Genomic DNA, 27413 nt, shown 5'->3' on the forward strand with positions numbered 1-27413 from the left:
GGAAACACAGCTGCTGACAAGCTCGCCGGTGAAGGCGGAAAGCAGGAACCTCCCAACATTCCTTGTCCACCAACAGATGTTAGTCGCTGGGCTAAACATCACATCAGACAAAGCTGGGAAATCGCCTGGCCAAACAGCAACCCCACCTCACTCCACAAAATTAAAAATACCACCCTTCCTTGGGCCGACCAAAAAAACTCCAAAGACAGACGAATCCTCACCCGCCTCCGAATCGGACATACCAAATTCACTCATTCCCACATCCTTGAAAGAACTGAAAAACCTCACTGCCCTTGTAATGCTGCTCTCGTCTCTGTAAGCCACACGCTGCTGGACTGCCATCACACCAAAGATGCCCGCGAAAAATTTAATATAGGCAACTCCTTACGAGATATCCTCAGCTGCGACAAAAAACAGGAAAGTAACCTCATCGAATTTCTAAAAGAAATCAACCTGTACGACCAAATTTAGTACAACCCCTCCGGAGACGAATGAATCTTAAGATTTAAAGTCTCCGTTAACAAATAAAAAACGAACGAACGAACGAACGCGCATGCATTATTTTGAAGTAAGCAAGCAAACGTGTATCATCATTATGGCACCGAAAACGAGTGGAAAGGCTGCCAAGAAGTCGGGCAAGGCTCAGAAGAACATCGCGAAGGGCGATAAGAAGAAAAAGAAGCCTCGTCGTAAGGAGAGCTACGCCATTTACATCTACAAGGTCCTGAAGCAGGTCCACCCCGATACTGGAATTTCGTCTAAGGCTATGAGCATCATGAGCAGCTTCGTTAATGATATCTTCGAGCGCATCGCAGCTGAGGCTTCACGTTTGGCTCACTACAACAAGCGGTCTACGATCACCTCTCGCGAGGTTCAGACATCCGTTCGTCTGTTGTTGCCAGGTGAATTGGCCAAACATGCCGTCTCAGAAGGTACCAAGGCGGTCACCAAGTACACGAGCTCGAAGTAGATGTGTTCCTTTCAATCATCCAACAATCGGCCCTTATCAGGGCCAACACCTGAATAAATGAAGAAGAAATTGAGTTTTCTCCCTAAAAGGAACTTAATTATAAATGTTGCAGATTGTATCAAGCTGCGGCACATCTTGTAATAAACAAAACTAATGTAACTGATTTCATGGTACATTCGTTTGGCGCTTACAGAGACCTTTTCAACAATACACAAATTCTAGACACGCTAATTTAGATGACGATTTAATTCGGTCGGGCCGTTTCGATTAGCATAATACCTACATAGATGCGAAATTTTGTTTGAAACCGGGTCCGATCGGTATGTAGAACAGAAAAGTATATTTCTATGTAGTTTATTTTTGTATGCCAGATTGGGTTAAAAGCCCGCTGCAACAGTCTTAATGATCGATCGTCTTTTGTGGCAGATTTCTATGTAGTTATGCGATGCATAAATTGGAAGACAACTTGGGATTTGCTTTTGACTAGTAATTTTCTTGTCATACCCGATTAAATTTCAATCCAACGGAACTGATTAATTAAATAGGTCTGACGAGAGTGATTTGCTAGCAATTATTATTAAGTATCATATAGTCACGATTTTAATATGTGAAAGAAAATAGTTCATAGGATCTGTAGCGAAAATTTCCATACACTTCCTACAGTAATTCTACGATTTTAAAATATAGGGAAAGGTATAAAAAACTGCGATTGAATTTAATGAAGCGTACAGAATAGAAAATTAGGGGAAATAAAATCATCTGAAAGAAACGCAATGAGTAAAACTGTTTATATTCTGACTTGAAGAAAGCCGTGTAAGTTCGCAACTAAATTAAAAATGTTTGGTACCGCGAAAATAAACTGGTTATTTAAAATGCAAAAATAACTAGTATTATAAAAGATTGTAAAATGAGTAGCAACACATTTTGATGATATTTCTAGATGTAGCTAACTGTTAAATTTTTTGTTACTGGGAGAAACGTCATTTTGAACCTTCATTAAATTTGTTTGTGGCCCTTATAAGGGCCGTTTGTTGAACTAAAACTGAAAATCGATTGTCTTAAGCACGTTCGCCACGGATACGGCGAGCAAGCTGGATGTCCTTCGGCATGATGGTAACACGCTTGGCGTGGATGGCACACAGGTTGGTGTCTTCGAACAGACCGACCAGATAGGCTTCGCTGGCTTCCTGGAGAGCCATAACAGCAGAGCTTTGGAAACGCAAATCGGTCTTGAAATCCTGGGCAATTTCACGAACCAAACGTTGGAACGGAAGCTTGCGGATTAGCAACTCAGTCGACTTTTGGTAACGACGGATTTCACGCAGAGCCACTGTTCCCGGGCGATAACGGTGAGGCTTCTTCACTCCGCCAGTTGCTGGTGCACTTTTGCGGGCCGCCTTTGTGGCCAGCTGCTTGCGAGGTGCCTTTCCTCCGGTGGATTTACGAGCAGTTTGCTTGGTACGAGCCATATTAGAGTTTCGTATGCAGAACGATGCGAACGATGTAACAGTCAGACGAAGAATATTTCGGTCGCGGCAATTACAACTTCTTTTATGTGCTCATTCGTTTAGCATTCAACCAATGAGGAATTAGAAATGTGGAAATTTTCTACCCTCGCCGATATAAAAGTAATCACCTGCCCTGCGTCGGGCACTTACTGTCGTTCTACATCTGCAACTGACAACATCATAGCAAAATGACTGGTCGCGGCAAAGGAGGAAAAGGACTCGGAAAGGGTGGCGCTAAGCGGCATCGCAAGGTTCTTCGTGATAACATCCAGGGAATTACCAAGCCCGCTATCCGTCGTCTGGCTCGTCGTGGAGGTGTCAAGCGTATTTCTGGTCTCATCTATGAGGAAACCCGAGGTGTACTGAAGGTTTTCCTGGAAAACGTCATCCGTGACGCCGTTACCTACACTGAACACGCGAAGCGAAAGACCGTTACCGCTATGGATGTCGTCTACGCTCTTAAGCGTCAAGGACGCACTTTGTACGGATTCGGAGGTTAAATGGTTCTGAAACACAATAACAAAAAGGCCCTTATAAGGGCCACATATAACAATGAAGATACGATTGACTTTCTCAATTTTTATCAAAATTGCGTACGGTGAAAGGTTGAGATTTACCTTGAAATTTTAAATTTCATCATTATTTTGTGACAATTTCATTGCGTTAAAGAACGACGATTTGCGATTTTCAAAACTCAGTTTCATAGCCTACCGCTACCTAAAAGAGACACTCAGATTACTTACTGCAGCACATGAACCAATGTTTCATAATAGTTATGGCACACAATATTTTATGGTTTTGCGATTCGAATCGACTGGATTTTTTTCCATTGAGAAAATTACCAGCGGATTAAACTTGGGTGGGATATAACAATGCGTAATGTTTGTTTCTTTTACTGGTAGAGGAAAATTAGTCAGGATATATCGCGCGTATATTGCCACAAATTTTGCATACTTAAATTGTACGCTTCAAACAGCAACGGTCTGCATTTTAATAATTGTGGATAATGATCGAAATATAATTCTTATCAAATGTTAACTTTCGCAATATCGCTGAAGTATCCACGTGCCTTACACACCAATGTTGCGCGATTGACAATTTGTGCATTCAAAAAGCTTGCAGCAATTACGCCATTGCCGTTAGCAATTAAGTCATGTAAGATTGTCATGAATTACCAACATTATTTAGCATATAACTCGTTTGATTTGCTCCATACTGTGCGTATTTGGCAAAACATTTAAGAACGTCAAATGAGCAATTTATGTGAGAATGAAGAAAAATGTTCACGAGAAAGATCAATTTTAACTGCTTCAGATACTTTTTTAGTAGTCCTTATAAGGACTGATTGTTTTCTACCAGATGATTCCGGCAATGAATACAGGAGATATTCAAAAAGATTTACTTCTTAGCAGCAACTTTTTTCGGAGCAGCCTTCTTAGCTGGAACGGCTTTCTTTGGCTTCGGGGTCTTCGGTTTCTTAGCGACAGTCTTGGATGGCTTCGTGGACTTTTGCTTGGGGGCAGCAGCTTTCTTCACTCCAGCCTTTTTGGCAACTTTAGCCGAAGCCGCTTTAGCCTTCTTCTCGCCAGCTTTCTTAGCAACAGTGGATTTTGGTTTCTTGGCAACCTTCTTCTCGCCAGTTGGCTTCTTAGCTTTAGTATCCTTCGCTTTCTTGACCTTCTTCTCGCCAGCTGGTTTCTTTGCGTCAGCCTTAACCTTGAACGAACCTGTGGCGCCAGTTCCCTTGGTTTGGACTAGCTTTCCCTTTTCGACACCAGATTTCAAGGCTTTTTTCAAGAACGGGGCCAACCTTGCAACGTCACACTTGTAGTTGGCAGCGATATACTTCTTGATGGCCTGTAGCGAGGATCCATTACGTTCCTTCAGGGTCTTGATCGCGGTCAAAACCATATCGTTCACTGGAGGGTGAGTCGAAGGCTTCTTCGGCTTCTTGGCGTCTCCCTTGGACGCTTTGGCTTTCTTCGGTGCCTTAGCCGGAGAGGCAGCGGCAGGAGCAGCAGCAAGAGCAACGGTATCAGCCATAGTTGGTATGTACTTTACTCGACGGTTTTCGATAGAATGCAAAAGCGCGTAAACTCAATACAATCAATAATGGGAGCCGGAACGAACCGACTCATTTCGTGTACAATTCTGTCGTCCGTGCTTGGGAAGCGTTGACGTGGGTAGGCAAAGAACAATGAATACGTAGAACACACTTGTTCGACAGTACTATTTAAAAAGTATTTATTTGTCAAAATATGACAATTATTTAATATAATTTTTGCTTTTGAGTTATTAAACATATATCGGCTAACAGCAGAGGAACGGAAAGTTTCGTATTTTCAAACAGTTGTTACACAAACTTGCTACAGAGTTTGCTATATCAAAACTGTGTGGTAAACACTGTTCAAAAATATCTTTTTTCTTATATTTTTACAAATATTTTACTTGAAAGCAGTTCATTGCTAGAAAATTCAATATATTTCCTACTCTTTCCGATAAGCATAGACTATCTACATGATAACATTAAAGATATATCTTCTTTCAAATTAGGCACGTTGCAGTTCAATTGTATCGCCTCAAGGTTCTACGGAAGATTATAATTAATTTCCGTCAATAAGTGACTTTAGTAATGATTTAATCTTAAACTTGTAATTGTTTTAGTCTATGTGTGCATAGATTCGCAAAAACTGTTTTAATTAATTAATTCCTCTCAGGCGAGAATTGCGTTGCAATTGCTTCGGAAATTGCGTCGTATTTTGCACTACGGTGTGCACACAGGTGAAGCAACCATCATGAATATTATTTTGATAAAATTAAATTGGTCATAAAACGTTATTTTGTTTGGTGAATGAACTGGGGGTTTGAAAATGTTGTGAACAAACCATCATTGATAATATATAATCCACGGAACCGATATCTAGGTCAACTGAAGTGGAATCGCTGTACTAGAAGTTAGAAGAAATTGCGACGAAAACCCCACGAGAGAAAGAAACTCCTAATCAAGGCAACTACGTTTCAATTAACTTTACATACAACCTATTTTAAATTGTGGGTAAAAAATATAAAATAAAATTATTATATTACGTTTTAAGTGTTAAGCCAAAAGTTTGAACGAGTCTTGAAATTATTATGTCAAAAAGCTTGTATGAAATTTAATACACTATCTGTTGCCAACTTTAAGTTGCGTTTAGAATGGGCAATTTTTTGGCAACATGTGGAATGCGACATGTTGCTTGTTGTTGCTCGTTAATACGGTACAGTATTAATTCGCTTTTGGCGCAATTCGAATTCGAACAGTTCTCTAAAAATTATAACAACAAAGTTGGTTCTGAAACTTCCAGATTGTACCGGATAAATGAGTGTTTCGATACATTTCGTTGCATTGGAAACGAGACTTATTCTGGTTGTTGTTGGCACTGGAATGTAATAATCAGGGATGGTTCGATCACTTTGACTCAATTTCGATTCATTTGAAAAATTTGACAAAGTTGTATATAAAACACTTGTAGAACTATAGTTTGTTATAATCTACAAATCTGCTGAATAAAGTTTTGCTGTGCCTTTTGTAGTTACGATGCTACAATGCTAGTATCTCATTAGTGACTAAATGAACGTTCACTTAGTTACTAATGAAGTACTAGCATTGTAGCACCGTAACTACAAAAGATACAGCAAAACATACATCAGCAAAATTGTAGATAATAACTAGTTCTAAAAATGTCTCATACGTAACTTTGTCAAATTTGGCTCGGCTGAGACGGTACTGTCAAATGAATTGAGTCAAAGTGATCGAACCATCCCTGGTAATGACCAATGATAAAGTCATCATTGATAATCTATTAATTTTTACGCTTTAACAAGCGTAAAATTAACAATAATCAGTGGTAATCTGTAAAGCAATCAGGAACACTTTTCGCTGTGATGTTTTGTAATTACTATAGTTACTGTTGCAAACCAATTAAAACAAACAAATGATTGGAAATGCACTACGCGGTTTCGCTAGAGGTAAAAATACAATGTTTTTGCATGTTTGTGCTTGTGCACTACTTTTCACCGCACTCCTATCCAGCTTTTTACGAGCCACAATGGCGAACAACAAAATCCGAGTTCGTAATATATGAACACCATTGTTAAAATAATACGAACACGGATTGTGCCTTCCGCCATTACGGCTCATAATTAATCCATTAAGCCCCGCACTTTTTCCAGCAGGGATAGAAAGTTGAAACTTTCAGGAAAATTCTCTTTTAGGTCAACTAAGAAAAAGCCGCTGACATGCATTTTTAATTTTGACCCTGTGTCCCGTAACGCTACGTTGCGAAAACGCAACGCTGGGCGTTCAATCGAGTTCAAAACGTCAAGAGTGAAACACGTCTTTTCGAAAGTGAACAAGAAAATCTTTCTTAGTTTCTAAAATCTTTCTTAGAAATTATTCGGTTCTCTTCAAACTGGTATCGCTATACACGTGATCGACTACGAGTGATTTTAAAGCAAAAACACATACAGTCATCCCAGTATTATGGGCCAGTTAAGCATGATGATGATACAAAATTATTGGTAGAAACACAGATTTAAATAATTCACAGTTTATTTATAACCCTATTGGTTATAAATATATCATAGTTTGAAGTTCTGTAGGCAAACTTATTCCAAAATCACACACTTTTGTTCAGAACAACAAAATGTAAGCATGTTCCATTCCCAGTATTATGGGCCACTTTTAAACCTGGTCAGAATTATGGGTCAATGCTCCCAGTATTATGGGTCAGTAAAACAAAATTGGTTTTATTTAGAGAAAAGCGATCAATTTTAGCTTCTTCTTCAGGAAGCTCATCAAACTGATTCAATCTATGATGGATGATACTCAGTGCTGTGGTCGGATTTCGAGTAGATTGTCAAGTTCATTCGCATCACGCAGAGGGCTTCATCAAGGTGATGGTCTCCAGGATAGCACATGGCAAATCAAGTATACAAAAGACGGCTAAAGCTAAACGGATGCGATAGGCAGGGCAAGTTGTAAGAATGCCGGAACTACCTTGCAAAGATGGTATTTGCCTCACATCCGGTAGAAATAAGACGACCATGGGCGCAGCGAGCAATATGGTTAGACTAGGTGGAGCGAGTCTGAGAAATTAGAGAGCGTTGGCCCACAACCGAGTGCATTGGAGGAACTTTGTTCGTCAGGCTTTGTCTTTAAACGGCAAGCCAACTAAGTAAAGTAATTAAGTTCAAGAAGAAAAGTATTTGGTCCTGGCTTATAAGTTTTGGGTGGTTTCCAAAAATAACGCGGAACTGTACTGTACGGTAGATTGTGATCCCTTGCAACTTCCCGAATTTTTTCGTTTTGTCTTGCTAGATCAAGAGCGTAACCCAAGTAACAATTTGGGTTTTATTACACTCTTATGATGGCATTTAAGACCAAATTTAGTCATGAAAACCGCCATAAGAGTACAATAAAATTCACATTGTTGCTTGGGAATGCAATATATCAAAATCATAGAGCTTCGATTTCTGTATATTGATTTTCCTTGCACGTTTTTTCGTTTTACTGAAAAAAAATTACAATTATAGTCAAAAACAGCGAATACTGTTGATCTATATGCTTGACCCATAATACTGGGAAAAGTCAATTTTGCTCCCAGTATTATGGGCCATTGTTTAATTTCGTGTATTAAAGCGGAAAATGCATTTTTCTAGGTGGTTTTACCGTTATTCTATGAATACATACCTATTCCCTCGATTTCCATCCATTTTACGCTCAGACACACAAATTTACGCCGCTATTCAGTTTATAATTCACAACCGAATTTTTATAACAACCGCAAAAATAACGACAAATTTAAAGTCGATTGGAGCCAACTGAGAACAATCGGAAAATTAAGAAAATTAACGCATTGGAACTGAGTGTATTGCTGTCAACCATGCAGCAGAATGTTGCTGCTATCTATTGAACTCATATTCGATAGTTAAATATTAATTTGTTACGTATAAAACTAACGTAAAGTATAGACTGGCCCATAATACTGGGTGGCCCGTAATACTGGGGTGACTGTATCGGGGAAGTGAAAATATCATTTACACGGCCCAAGGGGCGATAAAAGACGTCGTTTAGAAAAGTGAGGTTAAGTTCGCCATTAAATGAAGAAATGGCATGTGCTTTCAGGAATTTAAAAAAGTTTTAAAGAGTTCACAACATGTTAGCAGGAAACGGTGCTAAACGGAAACATCCTGAAGATCCGGCAAATACCAAAACCAATAAAATCATGGATAAGATTGACTACCATTATGTTTTTGGAGATCAAAGTCCCTTTCGAGTAATGGTAGAAATGGACACACAAAATGGAGTTCACGCTATCAATAAATTAACACTTGCAAGCACTTTGCGCAAAATGGCGATATACAAGACACACATTACTGATATGAAAAATGTCGGAAGGAATAAAGTGATGATATATCTTAACAATTATCAAATCGCCAACCGTCTCACAACTGATCCACTGTTAAAAGAGAAAAACTTTTTTGGCATTTGGTTTCGGTAACAGGGGTTATTTCTGGAATACCCTTAGACATTTCCGAAGCAGAAATAATGAACGATATCGAGAGTGAGTTCCCGGTAATGCAAATTTATCGGTTGAACCGCTTTTTCGATGGTAAAAAGCAACCATCAATGAGAATGAGCATCACTTTCAGAGACTCTCGCGAGACTCTGCGAAACTCCCGCAAGCAGTGCGAATTTTTTGCGTGTCGGTGCGCGTTAAGCCATTCTACCGTAAAGCGATTTTATGCCTAAACTGTCTGAAATATAATCACAAAACTGAAAATTGCAGAAGTAAGCGGCGATGTAAAATTTGTACAAGGTTCCACGATAAAGAGGATGAATTTGAAAACTGCCAACAACAACAGAAGTGTCTCCATTGTCGAAATAACCACCAAACTACACACCAGCTATGTCCAGAGCGGAATCGACAAAACAACATTCAAGCAATTATGGCGCGAACGAACCTAACGGCCGTAGAGGCAACGGAACAGTTCCCCATTCAAACGCAAAACTACTACGAAGCACTTACTGAAACAGTTCACGAACCGACTTCTGCTGAATCTTTTGCTAAAGTGCTGGCAGGCAATTATAGACGAAATCCGAACTTGTCTCCGCGCAAGCAAAATCGTAAAGAGGAGCGGAACTCCAAAAATTTGGCCGATAACATCATGGTATTCAATGCCAAATCCAAAACCTCACACACAACGCAGGAGATCCCAGCGCTATTCAAAAAATATAAGCCAAACGACTCACATGCGTGGAAGGAAGTGCTTAAACAAAATCGGAAACCACAAGAGACAAGAAAGTTTAATCCCGCCAAAGTAAATTTGGAGGTTAATCAAGGAATTGCTAAGCGTCGCTAATTGTTCCATGGTGTACAGGCCGGTTATAGGAGGCATACTTGTGACTTAAGCATAACTGAGAAAGCCAGGAGGTTGACTTGGAGCATTGCTAGATGAGAGGGCTGGCGGGGGTGGTAAATTCATTAGTGGATCCGGACCTGGACTGGACTTCATATTTCTCCTATTCGGCATTTGCTGACGATTCGAAATATCTTTTCGAATTTTGATGAATTCCGAGCGTTTCGGGCAGGAACGATTGTTTGTTGGGTGATCACCGCCACAATTGAGGCACTTAATCTGTACTGTTTCATCATCAAGACAGTCCGTCGTCGGATGGGTGCCTGCACACTTCATACAGCGACTTTTAATATGACAGTTCTTCATACCATGACCAAAGTTTAAACAATTAGAACATTGCGTAACGTTCCGATGAATAGGCTTATACCGTTCCCATTTAACGATGATGTTGAATAATGCAATGATCGCTTTTATTTCCTGTAGGGTTGTTGTTCCCCTGGTCAAGTGCAACAGGTACAACTGGTCCCGATACTTGATGGTCTTGTTGTGTCTGACCATCTTGAAAGCCTTTTCGATTTTTAGGCCTTTTAATTGGAGTGCCTCTTTCAGTTCGTTGAGTTCCATGTCAGGTAGTCCACGAAGAGCCACTTTATATGGCTTAGCAGCAGCAATGTCATGGGTGAAGTACTCTGCTTTCACCTGTCTTAGGTACTCCTGTACCGCTTTAAAGTGCGGTAAGGAGGGGACGATAATTTTGTATCCGTCTGTACAGAGACGAATCTGTGCACGCAGTCCATGGTTGATAAGGTTATTTATATCGTTCCGAAACGTACTAGAAAACCCTCGCACGTCCACGTAGAAGGGGGGAAGTTTCTCTTTCTTTTCGCTCACAGTCGTACAATCATCGTCGGTTGGGAGTTGAGCAAATTTGTTGCTATCCAGTAGCCGTTTCGAGCTAGTTGCCTCATCCGTTCTAGTAACAGTTTGGTTCCGTTGTCGTTTTGTAGAAGTTGGATCCATGTTAGATTTGGATCGGTGTTTTCCCATTCCGGGAAGCGCAGACAGTTTGGACTCCAAGACGTGTTTTTTTGCCTGAGTAAGAGTAAAAAAGAATATTTTCCAAAGTTTGGAGGGTTATAGGCGAGAAAATATTCTTTTTGACTCTTACTCAGGAAAAAAACACGTCCTAGGAGAGAAAAGGGTAGATGTGGCATGCATCACCGAAACCCATCTAAGACCCGTAGATAAACTATATTTACCAAATTTCCGCGTCGTCCGTTTGGATCGGTCTAGCACCGGTAGAGAGGGAGTGGCTATCGCGGTAAAATCAGGATTCGCATTCCGCCTGCTGCCGAGTTTCCCTAAGCATCATTGAAGCCATCGGGATCCAGATTGACACTTCTCTTGGTCCGATTACCATCATTGCGGTGTACTGTCCCAAGCAGACTAGCATCACGGACGGGACAGCTGCTGTCTTCCGAAACGATTTAGCCAAGTTGACTCGGCGGCGAGCCAAGTACATCATCGCAGGGAACCTGAACGCTCGACATGATATGTGGGGCAACCGTAGGCGTAACCGAAATGGATCGGTCCTCGCTGAGGACTTTGAAGCTGGACACTATACTATTCTTGCTCCGGACTGCCCCACAAGGATTTCCCTGCCGAGGTCCCTGCCGTGTTCGAAGAGCTCTCATCGGACCACTATCCAGTGATATTAACGCTTGGTGCTTCTGCAGACTCGGTGGAAGTAAACCATCGACGTAATTACCATCGAACCGATTGGGTGGAGTTCCAACGGATCGTCGACCAGAGAACCAGCATCGATCATCCCCTGGAATCGCTGGTGGAGATCGACCAGGCGCTGGAATCCCTCCAGCAAGCGATTAACGAGGCTCGCGACCGAACGGTCCCAATACAACGTCAGGTGAGTACCTCTCTCCAGATCGATAGCACCACTAAACAACTGATACGACTGCGCAATATCTACCGGCGACAGTACCAGCGAACTGGTAACCGGGATAAAAAAATATCGTTCAATAATCTTACCAGGGTGATCCAGGCGAGGATCCAAGACCTAAGAAATAGGGAATTCCAACAAAAACTCCGTCAAATCCAGCCACATTCAAAACCATTTTGGGCGATGGCCAAAATTCTCAAGAAAAAACCAAGGCCTTTTCCACCTTTTGTCTCGTCCGGGGAAGGCAGTGATAGCAGTATATTAATAACACCTCTTGAAAAAGCAAATACACTGGGGCAGCAGTTTGTGTCATCGCATAACTTGGGACAAAACATCATTAGTCCTCACGAGCGGGCCGTTGCTGTGGGGGTTGCTTTGGTTGACTAATCGGAGAGCTTGGTTCCAGAGGAATCGAGAATCACGGCGGATGAGCTGATGAGTTTTGTGAAATCATCTAAGAACATGAAGGCCCCCGGTTTTGACAATACATTTAACATCGAGCTAAAACATCTGAGCCGTCGCTCATTTACTTTTATAGCTAAGGTTTGTAATCGTTGCTTGGAGCTTAGCTACTTCCCTTCCGTTTGGAAGTTAGCCAAAGTTATCCCAGTTCTCAAACCGGAGAAAGATCCTTCTGTTCCCAAGAGTTATCGGCCAATTAGCTTACTCTCTGCTCTCTCCAAGCTGTTCGAAAAGAATATCCAGCACCGAATTCTGTCGTTTGCTGATGAGAATGGTGTCTTCCTGGAGGAGCAATTTGGGTTCCGTAAGGGAAGATCCACCATTCACCAGCTCACCAGAGTTACTAACATCATACAGCGGAACAAGTCGCTATCCAAATCGACAGCAATGGCGATTTTGGATATAGAAAAGGCGTTCGACAATGTGTGGCACGATGGCCTGGTGCCTAAGCTGCATGGTCTCAATTTTCCGATGTATCTGAATAAGATCATCAATAATTATCTTTCGGACAGAGCATTTCAGGTCTGTCTGCATAATGTTTATTCTGAGAAATTTAACATTCCTGCAGGTGTGCCCCAGGGAAGTATCCTTGGGCCCATCCTGTATAACATTTTCACCTCGGACATCCCACCTCTCCCAGGTGGCTGTGTTCTGTCCCAATTCGCGGACGATACGGCGATCATGTATAGTGGTCGTGTCGTTCGCGCTCTGACAAATAAGTTGCAGATCGGCCTGGATGCTCTGACTGAATATTACACAAACTGGAAAATAGTAATCAATGCGGCGAAGACACAGACCATCTTGTTTCCACATTCGAGATCAACTAGGCTTGTACCGGCTGAAAACTGCAAAATTCGGTTTGGCGACTCCTACATTCAATGGTCCAACGAAGTGATCTATCTAGGTCTAACTCTAGACAGACATCTGATTTACAGGTCTCATGTTGATAAAATTATCACCAAATGTAACATAATCATCCGATTACTGTATCCGATGATATGTAGAACATCTAGACTAAGCTTGCAGAATCAGATGGCTGTCTACAAGCAAATAATTTACCCCTCTATTGAGTATGCGATCCCTGTTTGGAAGGGTTGTGCCCGTTCACATAGATTGCGACTCCAGCGCATTCAAAACAAAATTCTCAAAATGATTCTGAACTTGGCTCCCTGGACGAGAACAACAGTCGTACATGAGTTGGCCTCCCTGGAAACCCTTGAACAAAAGTTTAACACATACTGCGAAAAATTTGGAGAGGTGCTCAACCTCTGAACATACAATCATACGAAATTCGTAGGTTAAGTTAGATTTTAAGTAGGTTAAGTAGGTAGTAATTTCTTAATAGTTTTCTCCCCAAAAATTTCTTAAATGTTACTTCAACACAAACATTCTCACAGAGTAGAAAATACCCAATAACACAAACTAACAAACATGTTAAAACACTATTCTTTCCCAATGATGAATTTAAAGTCTTTCCTGTGTGTCCGGGTAAAGCCGGGAATCCAAAGAGGTACAAAAGAGGTAAATCCAATCAGATGGTGAAAGGCAGATCCTCTAATATCGTAGATAGTCGTAGTATAATGGAGTTCGGATGATTGAGCACAGAGCACTAGTTCACGTTGGAAGATCAACTTAGACTGCCGAGACCGGCTCGTGTATTGTACTTTTTATCGGATGACAGTGTTGCCAGAAAGACCGCCATAATTAATTGATATAATTGATCGATTTCGATCAATTACACTATCTTAAAATTATACCCTTTTTTGGGTAAATTTAATACACAACAATGAAGAGCTTACAAAAGCTAAACACTTAGATTGTAAAATGTTGTATCATCAAAAAACTACAAAAATAAAATAATAGTTTACTACTACTACTGCACTCAGCATTCATCATCATATTATTATCATCATTCGCGTGTGAACTCTGGCGTAGCTAACACGTCTCTCGTAAAGCTAACTGTTCGTAAATCAAAGTTAAAGTAGTTAAGTTGCCACTTACCACTATGGGTGGTAAGAGAAAAAAGAGGAGAAGTAATTCCTCTCTTAACAAGTCGACGCAAAGCCCACTAGAGAAGAAAGGGAAGCGTGGCAGTACCTCAGCACCACCAAACCTGGATGCCATCTCTAATGCTGATTACTCAGGTCAAGGTGAAGATTGTCAGGACGATCGCTCATCTATCCAGTCAAGCTCAACGTTTAATCCTAGTAGCCATCGAACCTCCGTTCACTCAGCCACAATCCATTGCGCGCCCAGCTCAACGATGCCAACCCAGTCATCCACTGCCATCCCGCCGAAGCAGCAAAAGCTACCTCCGCTGGTAGTCAAGTCAGTACCTCTAGACAAACTGATGAAAACTATGGACGCTATTGGGGTTCATGCCGAATTCCAATTAACTCGAATTGGAGTAAAGATCACTACCAACCTCAAGGACGAATACAACAAGGCCAGAACGCACCTGGATAGAACCAGAGCACAGTACTTCACCCATGACATGGCCAATGAGAAATCGTTCAAAGTCGTGATTCGGGGCTTACCGGTCATGATAATAGAGGATTTAAAAACTGAACTGGTCCAAAAATACAAGCTTCAACCATTGGCAATTTTTCCCATGGGGCGACATAATCCAACCAAGGCCTACCGCGATTGCCTTTACTTGATCCATTTTCCGAAAGGAACAGTAACACTGGGCGCACTAAGGGCCACTCGCACCATAAATAGAGTAATAATAATATGGGAACCCTACAGGGGAGGCAACCGAGATGTCACACAATGCATGAGATGCCTGAACTTTGGACATGGTACCAGAAATTGCAGACTCAACCCTAAGTGTATTCACTGTATGGAACCACACATATCGGAAAGTTGCCAGAAGAAGGAAACCACTCCCAAATGCGCCCACTGTGATGGCGCTCACTTGTCTACGGATAGACGCTGCCCGAAACGCGATGAATTCAAGCATATACGAAAAATTGCTTCGTCTAGTAATCAACCAGGACGCAGACCAAAGGGTCCCCCAATCCTAAACCAGCTAAACTTCCCTGCGCTGCCTTCACAAAATGAAGATCAGCAGCAACAACCGTCTCAGACATGGAATAATCGTCGCCCAAACTATGCTGCATCAGTGTCGAATGGTCACCAAAACGTAGGTCAGCAACGTCTCCCCCAGGACGGATCAGCCCCACTGTTGTCAATTGCGCAACTATTCTACATGATCGGTGAGCTGATTGAAAAACTCTTACGCTGCCAAACAGCCGAAGAACAGCTCCGCGTGGCTAGTGAATTTGTTATTAACTATGGACGGTAACTCTCTAAAAGTTATACTTTGGAACGCCCATGGTGTCTTGTGGAAGAAACTTGAACTGATCAACTTTTTGGAACGCCATAACGCTGATGTATTAATACTCACAGAAACGCATCTGAAACCCGACGTGAATTTCAACTTGCCAGGATTCCTGATTACAAGATTGGACCGGACTGAGTCCAATAAGGTTTGGCAAGGTGACGTCACGAATGAACGCAATTCATCCATTTGACATCCACTCGTGGATTGTTTACTATTTGTTAGGCAAACACAATATGCATAAACTAAAGTTAAACGTTTTAAAAGCGTATTGTCCATCAGTGTCGCCCTCTAAACTACTCGGAATGGCAGTTTTTGTGCTTTTCTGGCCTGCCGCAGACGCCTTTAACAATATTCACTTTAATCATTTTAACGCATTCTAAGTCGATGTAAACAAACCAATGATAGACGTCAAAAAAGCGAGGTTATGCTCGCCCGTGCAAAACCTTATGGGGCGGTGTCGCTATTGCAGTCAAGTCATCAATAAAGTGTAAAGCACAACCTCACTTCGACACAACCGTTGTGGAGGCCCTCGGTGTGGAAATTGGGGCTCATACAGGAAATCTGCTCGTGATAGCTGCCTACTGCCCTAATCAATGCTATGACGGAAACGGTAGAGCTCAAAAGTTTAAAAATGATTTGGCCAAATTGACTAGACGACACTCGAAGTTCTTAATCGGATGCGATCTGAATGCTAGACATGCAGCTTGGAGGAATCATCGTAGCAATAAGAATGGACATCTTCTCTTCGATGATGCTGAAATTGGATACTTCACGGTGGAAGCCCCTGATGAACCAACCTTCCTGTCACCAGCAGGGATCACGTCTACATTGGACGTGTTCCTTACCAACATCAACAACATTCTACCCTCTACCATTGGCGAGTTACGTTCGGACCATTTCCCGGTAGTGGTAGAACTGGGATGCCAAGCAGTAAACTGGATCCAATTCCAACGCATCGTCGATCGTCGCACTGGTGAACTGGTGCCTCCCCTATCTACCGAGGACGTAGACCGGTCACTAGAAGAAATCCAGCTAGCCATAGGAGAAGCATAAGCAGCCTGCGTGAGGAATGTTGCAACCGTGAGTAAAATAAAATTTAAGGTTTAAACGTGAAAACCGAATCTATTCTTGCTTATAATATATACGTTATTATTTTCTATGCAAAAATATACGAAAAAAGATAAAAACGAAGGAAATTTTTTTTTGAAGATTTTCGGAAATTCCATTGTTCGAATTTCCATTTCTGTTTCGTGCTAGAAGCGTTAATTCAACTCGGAGACTCATTTTTCGAGTTTTTCAGACTGTAGAGCCCACAGATAATTGATTTTATAAAAAGAAATTTGACTCATATCCTACAAATTATTTTTTTGCCCCCCGATTTTTCAAGCCAATTTCCAAGGGGGGGGGGGGGGTGACAAAAACTTTAAATATGATTTGCAATGGTCTAATAGAAATTGACCAACAAACAAAATTGTTAATTCGTTATCGAAATTTAGTAAGACGTCAGTTCCAAAGGACTGGCGACTTAATCAATAAAGCTTTAGTTACAACACTCTCTTCCGAAATAGCTAAGCGAGTTGAAAATTTGAAAAATAAGTCCTTCAGTAGGGAGCTTGCTAAAATTAAACCAATGACTCGGCCCTTTTGGAAAGTCTGTAAAATTCTTAAAACTAAACCTAGACCTGTCCCGCCTCTGAAAGCTGGCGATAAAACGTTAATCACTCCAGTCGAAAAAGCAAATTCCATTGCCTCCTATATTCTGTCCTCGCATAAAATAGGTGATAGCTTAATTAGTCCCTTTGAACAGATGGTAAACGATACAACTATAGCTCTAAATAATACTCACTGTTACGTACCTGAAAATAGAAAGATTAAACCAGAAGAGGTTAAGTCTGCAATAAGACATACAAAGAATATGAAAGCCCCTGGCCTTGACGGGCTGTTCAATCTAGTTCTAAAGAAACTTAGTGACAATATGTACACAATATTATCTACAATCTTTAACAAATGTCTAGAACTGCATTACTTCCCTAGCAAATGGAAAGTGGCGAAAGTCATCCCGATTCACAAACCAGGGAAAACCCCAGATAGTGCCACGAGCTATAGACCCATAAGTCTGTTATCCGCCTTAAGCAAAATTTTTGAACGTCTCATATTAACTCGTTTATTGAACCACTTACAATCAAACAATATTATACCACTCCAGCAATTTGGGTTCAGGCAGGGACACTCCACAACACACCAGCTGCTTCGTGTGACAAACACTATAGCACGAAGCAAAACTGTTGCAAAGTCCACGGCCATGGCATTGTTGGATGTCGAAAAGGCATTCGACAATGTCTGGCACGCTGGATTAATACATAAGCTATACATGTATCATTTTCATTAAGCGACGCTCAAAGTTACAACTTAAAAACAAACTTGCTATATATAAATGTATTATATATCCATGTATTGCATACGTGGCACCTGTCTGGAAAAAATGTGCGATGTCACACCGCAAAAAGCTTCAAGTCACGCAAAATAGATTGCTAAAAATGATACTGGACTTACCCCCTGACACAAGTACAGCAGAAGTACACAGATTAGCAAATTTCAAAACATTAAATGAAAATTTTTCTGTTATCGAAGAAAAATTCAAAACAAGCTGCCAAAATTCTGATAATGAACTTATACAAAATCTGTTTCGTTAATCTTATTAGTTATTTAGTTAGTATTTAAGTTAGGTTTAGGTTGAAAACTATGTGCACTACTTGTTCAAAAAATTCCTAGATACTTTTCCGTAAGCATTTACTAATATATGTAAGTGAAATCAAAAGATGAAAAGCTATACGCTACATCACTTGAAATGTAAATCAAACAGTAATGTTAAACAACTGAATACAATAAATTTAAAGTTAAAAAAAAGCACTCAGCATTCATTTTTTCTTATCCCGACCTCCATTCGGTAAAGACGTGTTTTTTTAACTTTTTTTTTTAACCGAGTCAACTTGGCTAAATCGTTTCGGAAGACAGCAGCTGTCCCGTCCGTGATGCTAGTCTGCTTGGGACAGTACACCGCAATGATGGTAATCGGACCAAGAGAAGTGTCAATCTGGATCCCGATGGCTTCAATGATGCTTAGGGAAACTCGGCAGCAGGCGGAATGCGAATCCTGATTTTACCGCGATAGCCACTCCCTCTCTACCGGTGCTAGACCGATCCAAACGGACGACGCGGAAATTTGGTAAATATAGTTTATCTACGGGTCTTAGATGGGTTTCGGTGATGCATGCCACATCTACCCTTTTCTCTCCTAGGACGTGTTTTTTTCCTGAGTAAGAGTCAAAAAGAATATTTTCTCGCCTATAACCCTCCAAACTTTGGAAAATATTCTTTTTTACTCTTACTCAGGCAAAAAAACACGTCTTGGAGTCCAAACTGTCTGCGCTTCCCGGAATGGGAAAACACCGATCCAAATCTAACATGGATCCAACTTCTACAAAACGACAACGGAACCAAACTGTTACTAGAACGGATGAGGCAACTAGCTCGAAACGGCTACTGGATAGCAACAAATTTGCTCAACTCCCAACCGACGATGATTGTACGACTGTGAGCGAAAAGAAAGAGAAACTTCCCCCCTTCTACGTGGACGTGCGAGGGTTTTCTAGTACGTTTCGGAACGATATAAATAACCTTATCAACCATGGACTGCGTGCACAGATTCGTCTCTGTACAGACGGATACAAAATTATCGTCCCCTCCTTACCGCACTTTAAAGCGGTACAGGAGTACCTAAGACAGGTGAAAGCAGAGTACTTCACCCATGACATTGCTGCTGCTAAGCCATATAAAGTGGCTCTTCGTGGACTACCTGACATGGAACTCAACGAACTGAAAGAGGCACTCCAATTAAAAGGCCTAAAAATCGAAAAGGCTTTCAAGATGGTCAGACACAACAAGACCATCAAGTATCGGGACCAGTTGTACCTGTTGCACTTGACCAGGGGAACAACAACCCTACAGGAAATAAAAGCGATCATTGCATTATTCAACATCATCGTTAAATGGGAACGGTATAAGCCTATTCATCGGAACGTTACGCAATGTTCTAATTGTTTAAACTTTGGTCATGGTATGAAGAACTGTCATATTAAAAGTCGCTGTATGAAGTGTGCAGGCACCCATCCGACGACGGACTGTCTTGATGATGAAACAGTACAGATTAAGTGCCTCAATTGTGGCGGTGATCACCCAACAAACAATCGTTCCTGCCCGAAACGCTCGGAATTCATCAAAATTCGAAAAGATATTTCGAATCGTCAGCAAATGCCGAATAGGAGAAATATGAAGTCCAGTCCAGGTCCGGATCCACTAATGAATTTACCACCCCCGCCAGCCCTCTCATCTAGCAATGCTCCAAGTCAACCTCCTGGCTTTCTCAGTTATGCTTAAGTCACAAGTATGCCTCCTATAACCGGCCTGTACACCATGGAACAATTAGCGACGCTTAGCAATTCCTTGATTAACCTCCAAATTTACTTTGGCGGGATTAAACTTTCTTGTCTCTTGTGGTTTCCGATTTTGTTTAAGCACTTCCTTCCACGCATGTGAGTCGTTTGGCTTATATTTTTTGAATAGCGCTGGGATCTCCTGCGTTGTGTGTGAGGTTTTGGATTTGGCATTGAATACCATGATGTTATCGGCCAAATTTTTGGAGTTCCGCTCCTCTTTACGATTTTGCTTGCGCGGAGACAAGTTCGGATTTCGTCTATAATTGCCTGCCAGCACTTTAGCAAAAGATTCAGCAGAAGTCGGTTCGTGAACTGTTTCAGTAAGTGCTTCGTAGTAGTTTTGCGTTTGAATGGGGAACTGTTCCGTTGCCTCTACGGCCGTTAGGTTCGTTCGCGCCATAATTGCTTGAATGTTGTTTTGTCGATTCCGCTCTGGACATAGCTGGTGTGTAGTTTGGTGGTTATTTCGACAATGGAGACACTTCTGTTGTTGTTGGCAGTTTTCAAATTCATCCTCTTTATCGTGGAACCTTGTACAAATTTTACATCGCCGCTTACTTCTGCAATTTTCAGTTTTGTGATTATATTTCAGACAGTTTAGGCATAAAATCGCTTTACGGTAGAATGGCTTAACGCGCACCGACACGCAAAAAATTCGCACTGCTTGCGGGAGTTTCGCAGAGTCTCGCGAGAGTCTCTGAAAGTGATGCTCATTCTCATTGATGGTTGCTTTTTACCATCGAAAAAGCGGTTCAACCGATAAATTTGCATTACCGGGAACTCACTCTCGATATCGTTCATTATTTCTGCTTCGGAAATGTCTAAGGGTATTCCAGAAATAACCCCTGTTACCGAAACCAAATGCCAAAAAAGTTTTTCTCTTTTAACAGTGGATCAGTTGTGAGACGGTTGGCGATTTGATAATTGTTAAGATATATCATCACTTTATTCCTTCCGACATTTTTCATATCAGTAATGTGTGTCTTGTATATCGCCATTTTGCGCAAAGTGCTTGCAAGTGTTAATTTATTGATAGCGTGAACTCCATTTTGTGTGTCCATTTCTACCATTACTCGAAAGGGACTTTGATCTCCAAAAACATAATGGTAGTCAATCTTATCCATGATTTTATTGGTTTTGGTATTTGCCGGATCTTCAGGATGTTTCCGTTTAGCACCGTTTCCTGCTAACATGTTGTGAACTCTTTAAAACTTTTTTAAATTCCTGAAAGCACATGCCATTTCTTCATTTAATGGCGAACTTAACCTCACTTTTCTAAACGACGTCTTTTATCGCCCCTTGGGCCGTGTAAATGATATTTTCACTTCCCCGATACAGTCACCCCAGTATTACGGGCCACCCAGTATTATGGGCCAGTCTATACTTTACGTTAGTTTTATACGTAACAAATTAATATTTAACTATCGAATATGAGTTCAATAGATAGCAGCAACATTCTGCTGCATGGTTGACAGCAATACACTCAGTTCCAATGCGTTAATTTTCTTAATTTTCCGATTGTTCTCAGTTGGCTCCAATCGACTTTAAATTTGTCGTTATTTTTGCGGTTGTTATAAAAATTCGGTTGTGAATTATAAACTGAATAGCGGCGTAAATTTGTGTGTCTGAGCGTAAAATGGATGGAAATCGAGGGAATAGGTATGTATTCATAGAATAACGGTAAAACCACCTAGAAAAATGCATTTTCCGCTTTAATACACGAAATTAAACAATGGCCCATAATACTGGGAGCAAAATTGACTTTTCCCAGTATTATGGGTCAAGCATATAGATCAACAGTATTCGCTGTTTTTGACTATAATTGTAATTTTTTTTCAGTAAAACGAAAAAACGTGCAAGGAAAATCAATATACAGAAATCGAAGCTCTATGATTTTGATATATTGCATTCCCAAGCAACAATGTGAATTTTATTGTACTCTTATGGCGGTTTTCATGACTAAATTTGGTCTTAAATGCCATCATAAGAGTGTAATAAAACCCAAATTGTTACTTGGGTTACGCTCTTGATCTAGCAAGACAAAACGAAAAAATTCGGGAAGTTGCAAGGGATCACAATCTACCGTACAGTACAGTTCCGCGTTATTTTTGGAAACCACCCAAAACTTATAAGCCAGGACCAAATACTTTTCTTCTTGAACTTAATTACTTTACTTAGTTGGCTTGCCGTTTAAAGACAAAGCCTGACGAACAAAGTTCCTCCAATGCACTCGGTTGTGGGCCAACGCTCTCTAATTTCTCAGACTCGCTCCACCTAGTCTAACCATATTGCTCGCTGCGCCCATGGTCGTCTTATTTCTACCGGATGTGAGGCAAATACCATCTTTGCAAGGTAGTTCCGGCATTCTTACAACTTGCCCTGCCTATCGCATCCGTTTAGCTTTAGCCGTCTTTTGTATACTTGATTTGCCATGTGCTATCCTGGAGACCATCACCTTGATGAAGCCCTCTGCGTGATGCGAATGAACTTGACAATCTACTCGAAATCCGACCACAGCACTGAGTATCATCCATCATAGATTGAATCAGTTTGATGAGCTTCCTGAAGAAGAAGCTAAAATTGATCGCTTTTCTCTAAATAAAACCAATTTTGTTTTACTGACCCATAATACTGGGAGCATTGACCCATAATTCTGACCAGGTTTAAAAGTGGCCCATAATACTGGGAATGGAACATGCTTACATTTTGTTGTTCTGAACAAAAGTGTGTGATTTTGGAATAAGTTTGCCTACAGAACTTCAAACTATGATATATTTATAACCAATAGGGTTATAAATAAACTGTGAATTATTTAAATCTGTGTTTCTACCAATAATTTTGTATCATCATCATGCTTAACTGGCCCATAATACTGGGATGACTGTATGTGTTTTTGCTTTAAAATCACTCGTAGTCGATCACGTGTATAGCGATACCAGTTTGAAGAGAACCGAATAATTTCTAAGAAAGATTTTAGAAACTAAGAAAGATTTTCTTGTTCACTTTCGAAAAGACGTGTTTCACTCTTGACGTTTTGAACTCGATTGAACGCCCAGCGTTGCGTTTTCGCAACGTAGCGTTACGGGACACAGGGTCAAAATTAAAAATGCATGTCAGCGGCTTTTTCTTAGTTGACCTAAAAGAGAATTTTCCTGAAAGTTTCAACTTTCTATCCCTGCTGGAAAAAGTGCGGGGCTTAATGGATTAATTATGAGCCGTAATGGCGGAAGGCACAATCCGTGTTCGTATTATTTTAACAATGGTGTTCATATATTACGAACTCGGATTTTGTTGTTCGCCATTGTGGCTCGTAAAAAGCTGGATAGGAGTGCGGTGAAAAGTAGTGCACAAGCACAAACATGCAAAAACATTGTATTTTTACCTCTAGCGAAACCGCGTAGTGCATTTCCAATCATTTGTTTGTTTTAATTGGTTTGCAACAGTAACTATAGTAATTACAAAACATCACAGCGAAAAGTGTTCCTGATTGCTTTACAGATTACCACTGATTATTGTTAATTTTACGCTTGTTAAAGCGTAAAAATTAATAGATTATCAATGATGACTTTATCATTGGTCATTACCAGGGATGGTTCGATCACTTTGACTCAATTCATTTGACAGTACCGTCTCAGCCGAGCCAAATTTGACAAAGTTACGTATGAGACATTTTTAGAACTAGTTATTATCTACAATTTTGCTGATGTATGTTTTGCTGTATCTTTTGTAGTTACGGTGCTACAATGCTAGTACTTCATTAGTAACTAAGTGAACGTTCATTTAGTCACTAATGAGATACTAGCATTGTAGCATCGTAACTACAAAAGGCACAGCAAAACTTTATTCAGCAGATTTGTAGATTATAACAAACTATAGTTCTACAAGTGTTTTATATACAACTTTGTCAAATTTTTCAAATGAATCGAAATTGAGTCAAAGTGATCGAACCATCCCTGATTATTACATTCCAGTGCCAACAACAACCAGAATAAGTCTCGTTTCCAATGCAACGAAATGTATCGAAACACTCATTTATCCGGTACAATCTGGAAGTTTCAGAACCAACTTTGTTGTTATAATTTTTAGAGAACTGTTCGAATTCGAATTGCGCCAAAAGCGAATTAATACTGTACCGTATTAACGAGCAACAACAAGCAACATGTCGCATTCCACATGTTGCCAAAAAATTGCCCATTCTAAACGCAACTTAAAGTTGGCAACAGATAGTGTATTAAATTTCATACAAGCTTTTTGACATAATAATTTCAAGACTCGTTCAAACTTTTGGCTTAACACTTAAAACGTAATATAATAATTTTATTTTATATTTTTTACCCACAATTTAAAATAGGTTGTATGTAAAGTTAATTGAAACGTAGTTGCCTTGATTAGGAGTTTCTTTCTCTCGTGGGGTTTTCGTCGCAATTTCTTCTAACTTCTAGTACAGCGATTCCACTTCAGTTGACCTAGATATCGGTTCCGTGGATTATATATTATCAATGATGGTTTGTTCACAACATTTTCAAACCCCCAGTTCATTCACCAAACAAAATAACGTTTTATGACCAATTTAATTTTATCAAAATAATATTCATGATGGTTGCTTCACCTGTGTGCACACCGTAGTGCAAAATACGACGCAATTTCCGAAGCAATTGCAACGCAATTCTCGCCTGAGAGGAATTAATTAATTAAAACAGTTTTTGCGAATCTATGCACACATAGACTAAAACAATTACAAGTTTAAGATTAAATCATTACTAAAGTCACTTATTGACGGAAATTAATTATAATCTTCCGTAGAACCTTGAGGCGATACAATTGAACTGCAACGTGCCTAATTTGAAAGAAGATATATCTTTAATGTTATCATGTAGATAGTCTATGCTTATCGGAAAGAGTAGGAAATATATTGAATTTTCTAGCAATGAACTGCTTTCAAGTAAAATATTTGTAAAAATATAAGAAAAAAGATATTTTTGAACAGTGTTTACCACACAGTTTTGATATAGCAAACTCTGTAGCAAGTTTGTGTAACAACTGTTTGAAAATACGAAACTTTCCGTTCCTCTGCTGTTAGCCGATATATGTTTAATAACTCAAAAGCAAAAATTATATTAAATAATTGTCATATTTTGACAAATAAATACTTTTTAAATAGTACTGTCGAACAAGTGTGTTCTACGTATTCATTGTTCTTTGCCTACCCACGTCAACGCTTCCCAAGCACGGACGACAGAATTGTACACGAAATGAGTCGGTTCGTTCCGGCTCCCATTATTGATTGTATTGAGTTTACGCGCTTTTGCATTCTATCGAAAACCGTCGAGTAAAGTACATACCAACTATGGCTGATACCGTTGCTCTTGCTGCTGCTCCTGCCGCTGCCTCTCCGGCTAAGGCACCGAAGAAAGCCAAAGCGTCCAAGGGAGACGCCAAGAAGCCGAAGAAGCCTTCGACTCACCCTCCAGTGAACGATATGGTTTTGACCGCGATCAAGACCCTGAAGGAACGTAATGGATCCTCGCTACAGGCCATCAAGAAGTATATCGCTGCCAACTACAAGTGTGACGTTGCAAGGTTGGCCCCGTTCTTGAAAAAAGCCTTGAAATCTGGTGTCGAAAAGGGAAAGCTAGTCCAAACCAAGGGAACTGGCGCCACAGGTTCGTTCAAGGTTAAGGCTGACGCAAAGAAACCAGCTGGCGAGAAGAAGGTCAAGAAAGCGAAGGATACTAAAGCTAAGAAGCCAACTGGCGAGAAGAAGGTTGCCAAGAAACCAAAATCCACTGTTGCTAAGAAAGCTGGCGAGAAGAAGGCTAAAGCGGCTTCGGCTAAAGTTGCCAAAAAGGCTGGAGTGAAGAAAGCTGCTGCCCCCAAGCAAAAGTCCACGAAGCCATCCAAGACTGTCGCTAAGAAACCGAAGACCCCGAAGCCAAAGAAAGCCGTTCCAGCTAAGAAGGCTGCTCCGAAAAAAGTTGCTGCTAAGAAGTAAATCTTTTTGAATATCTCCTGTATTCATTGCCGGAATCATCTGGTAGAAAACAATCAGTCCTTATAAGGACTACTAAAAAAGTATCTGAAGCAGTTAAAATTGATCTTTCTCGTGAACATTTTTCTTCATTCTCACATAAATTGCTCATTTGACGTTCTTAAATGTTTTGCCAAATACGCACAGTATGGAGCAAATCAAACGAGTTATATGCTAAATAATGTTGGTAATTCATGACAATCTTACATGACTTAATTGCTAACGGCAATGGCGTAATTGCTGCAAGCTTTTTGAATGCACAAATTGTCAATCGCGCAACATTGGTGTGTAAGGCACGTGGATACTTCAGCGATATTGCGAAAGTTAACATTTGATAAGAATTATATTTCGATCATTATCCACAATTATTAAAATGCAGACCGTTGCTGTTTGAAGCGTACAATTTAAGTATGCAAAATTTGTGGCAATATACGCGCGATATATCCTGACTAATTTTCCTCTACCAGTAAAAGAAACAAACATTACGCATTGTTATATCCCACCCAAGTTTAATCCGCTGGTAATTTTCTCAATGGAAAAAAATCCAGTCGATTCGAATCGCAAAACCATAAAATATTGTGTGCCATAACTATTATGAAACATTGGTTCATGTGCTGCAGTAAGTAATCTGAGTGTCTCTTTTAGGTAGCGGTAGGCTATGAAACTGAGTTTTGAAAATCGCAAATCGTCGTTCTTTAACGCAATGAAATTGTCACAAAATAATGATGAAATTTAAAATTTCAAGGTAAATCTCAACCTTTCACCGTACGCAATTTTGATAAAAATTGAGAAAGTCAATCGTATCTTCATTGTTATATGTGGCCCTTATAAGGGCCTTTTTGTTATTGTGTTTCAGAACCATTTAACCTCCGAATCCGTACAAAGTGCGTCCTTGACGCTTAAGAGCGTAGACGACATCCATAGCGGTAACGGTCTTTCGCTTCGCGTGTTCAGTGTAGGTAACGGCGTCACGGATGACGTTTTCCAGGAAAACCTTCAGTACACCTCGGGTTTCCTCATAGATGAGACCAGAAATACGCTTGACACCTCCACGACGAGCCAGACGACGGATAGCGGGCTTGGTAATTCCCTGGATGTTATCACGAAGAACCTTGCGATGCCGCTTAGCGCCACCCTTTCCGAGTCCTTTTCCTCCTTTGCCGCGACCAGTCATTTTGCTATGATGTTGTCAGTTGCAGATGTAGAACGACAGTAAGTGCCCGACGCAGGGCAGGTGATTACTTT

General features: G+C 40.6%; 5 protein-coding genes across 5 annotated transcripts; 3 read left to right on the forward strand and 2 right to left on the reverse strand.

Annotated features, from left to right (window-relative positions):
- Window positions 1–595: 595 nt before the first annotated feature.
- LOC128745263 (histone H2B-like) lies at window positions 596–970 on the forward strand. The gene has a single exon (XM_053842290.1). It carries the CDS (start codon window positions 596–598, stop codon window positions 968–970), a length of 375 nt encoding a protein of 124 aa, XP_053698265.1.
- Window positions 971–2028: 1058 nt separating this feature from the next.
- On the reverse strand, window positions 2029–27342 carry LOC128745794 (histone H3-like). Its single transcript, XM_053842873.1, has 4 exons — window positions 27050–27342; window positions 10412–10419; window positions 6937–6954; window positions 2029–2450 (listed from the first exon to the last, which is right to left on the reverse strand). Exons 1-4 carry the CDS (start codon window positions 27340–27342, stop codon window positions 2029–2031), a joined length of 741 nt encoding a protein of 246 aa, XP_053698848.1.
- LOC128745888 (histone H4) lies at window positions 2667–2978 on the forward strand. The gene has a single exon (XM_053842957.1). It carries the CDS (start codon window positions 2667–2669, stop codon window positions 2976–2978), a length of 312 nt encoding a protein of 103 aa, XP_053698932.1.
- Window positions 3486–4527, reverse strand: LOC128745836 (histone H1E-like). Its single transcript, XM_053842909.1, has one exon. It carries the CDS (start codon window positions 4519–4521, stop codon window positions 3877–3879), a length of 645 nt encoding a protein of 214 aa, XP_053698884.1. The 5' UTR covers window positions 4522–4527; the 3' UTR covers window positions 3486–3876.
- LOC128745841 (histone H1E-like) lies at window positions 25482–26523 on the forward strand. Its single transcript, XM_053842917.1, has one exon. The coding sequence runs from the start codon at window positions 25488–25490 to the stop codon at window positions 26130–26132; it is 645 nt and encodes a 214-aa protein (XP_053698892.1). The 5' UTR covers window positions 25482–25487; the 3' UTR covers window positions 26133–26523.
- Window positions 27343–27413: the final 71 nt, after the last annotated feature.

This window comes from Sabethes cyaneus, chromosome 1, assembly GCF_943734655.1.
Source record: "Sabethes cyaneus chromosome 1, idSabCyanKW18_F2, whole genome shotgun sequence".
NCBI lineage: Eukaryota > Metazoa > Arthropoda > Insecta > Diptera > Culicidae > Sabethes > Sabethes cyaneus.

Bases quoted from the DNA above. Each gene is read 5' to 3' on its own strand.
- LOC128745263 (XM_053842290.1), top strand. From the start codon at position 596: ATGGCACCGAAAACGAGTGGAAAGGCTGCCAAGAAGTCGGGCAAGGCT.
- LOC128745888 (XM_053842957.1), top strand. From the start codon at position 2,667: ATGACTGGTCGCGGCAAAGGAGGAAAAGGACTCGGAAAGGGTGGCGCT.
- LOC128745836 (XM_053842909.1), bottom strand. From the start codon at position 4,521: ATGGCTGATACCGTTGCTCTTGCTGCTGCTCCTGCCGCTGCCTCTCCG.
- LOC128745841 (XM_053842917.1), top strand. From the start codon at position 25,488: ATGGCTGATACCGTTGCTCTTGCTGCTGCTCCTGCCGCTGCCTCTCCG.
- LOC128745794 (XM_053842873.1), bottom strand. From the start codon at position 27,342: ATGACTGGTCGCGGCAAAGGAGGAAAAGGACTCGGAAAGGGTGGCGCT.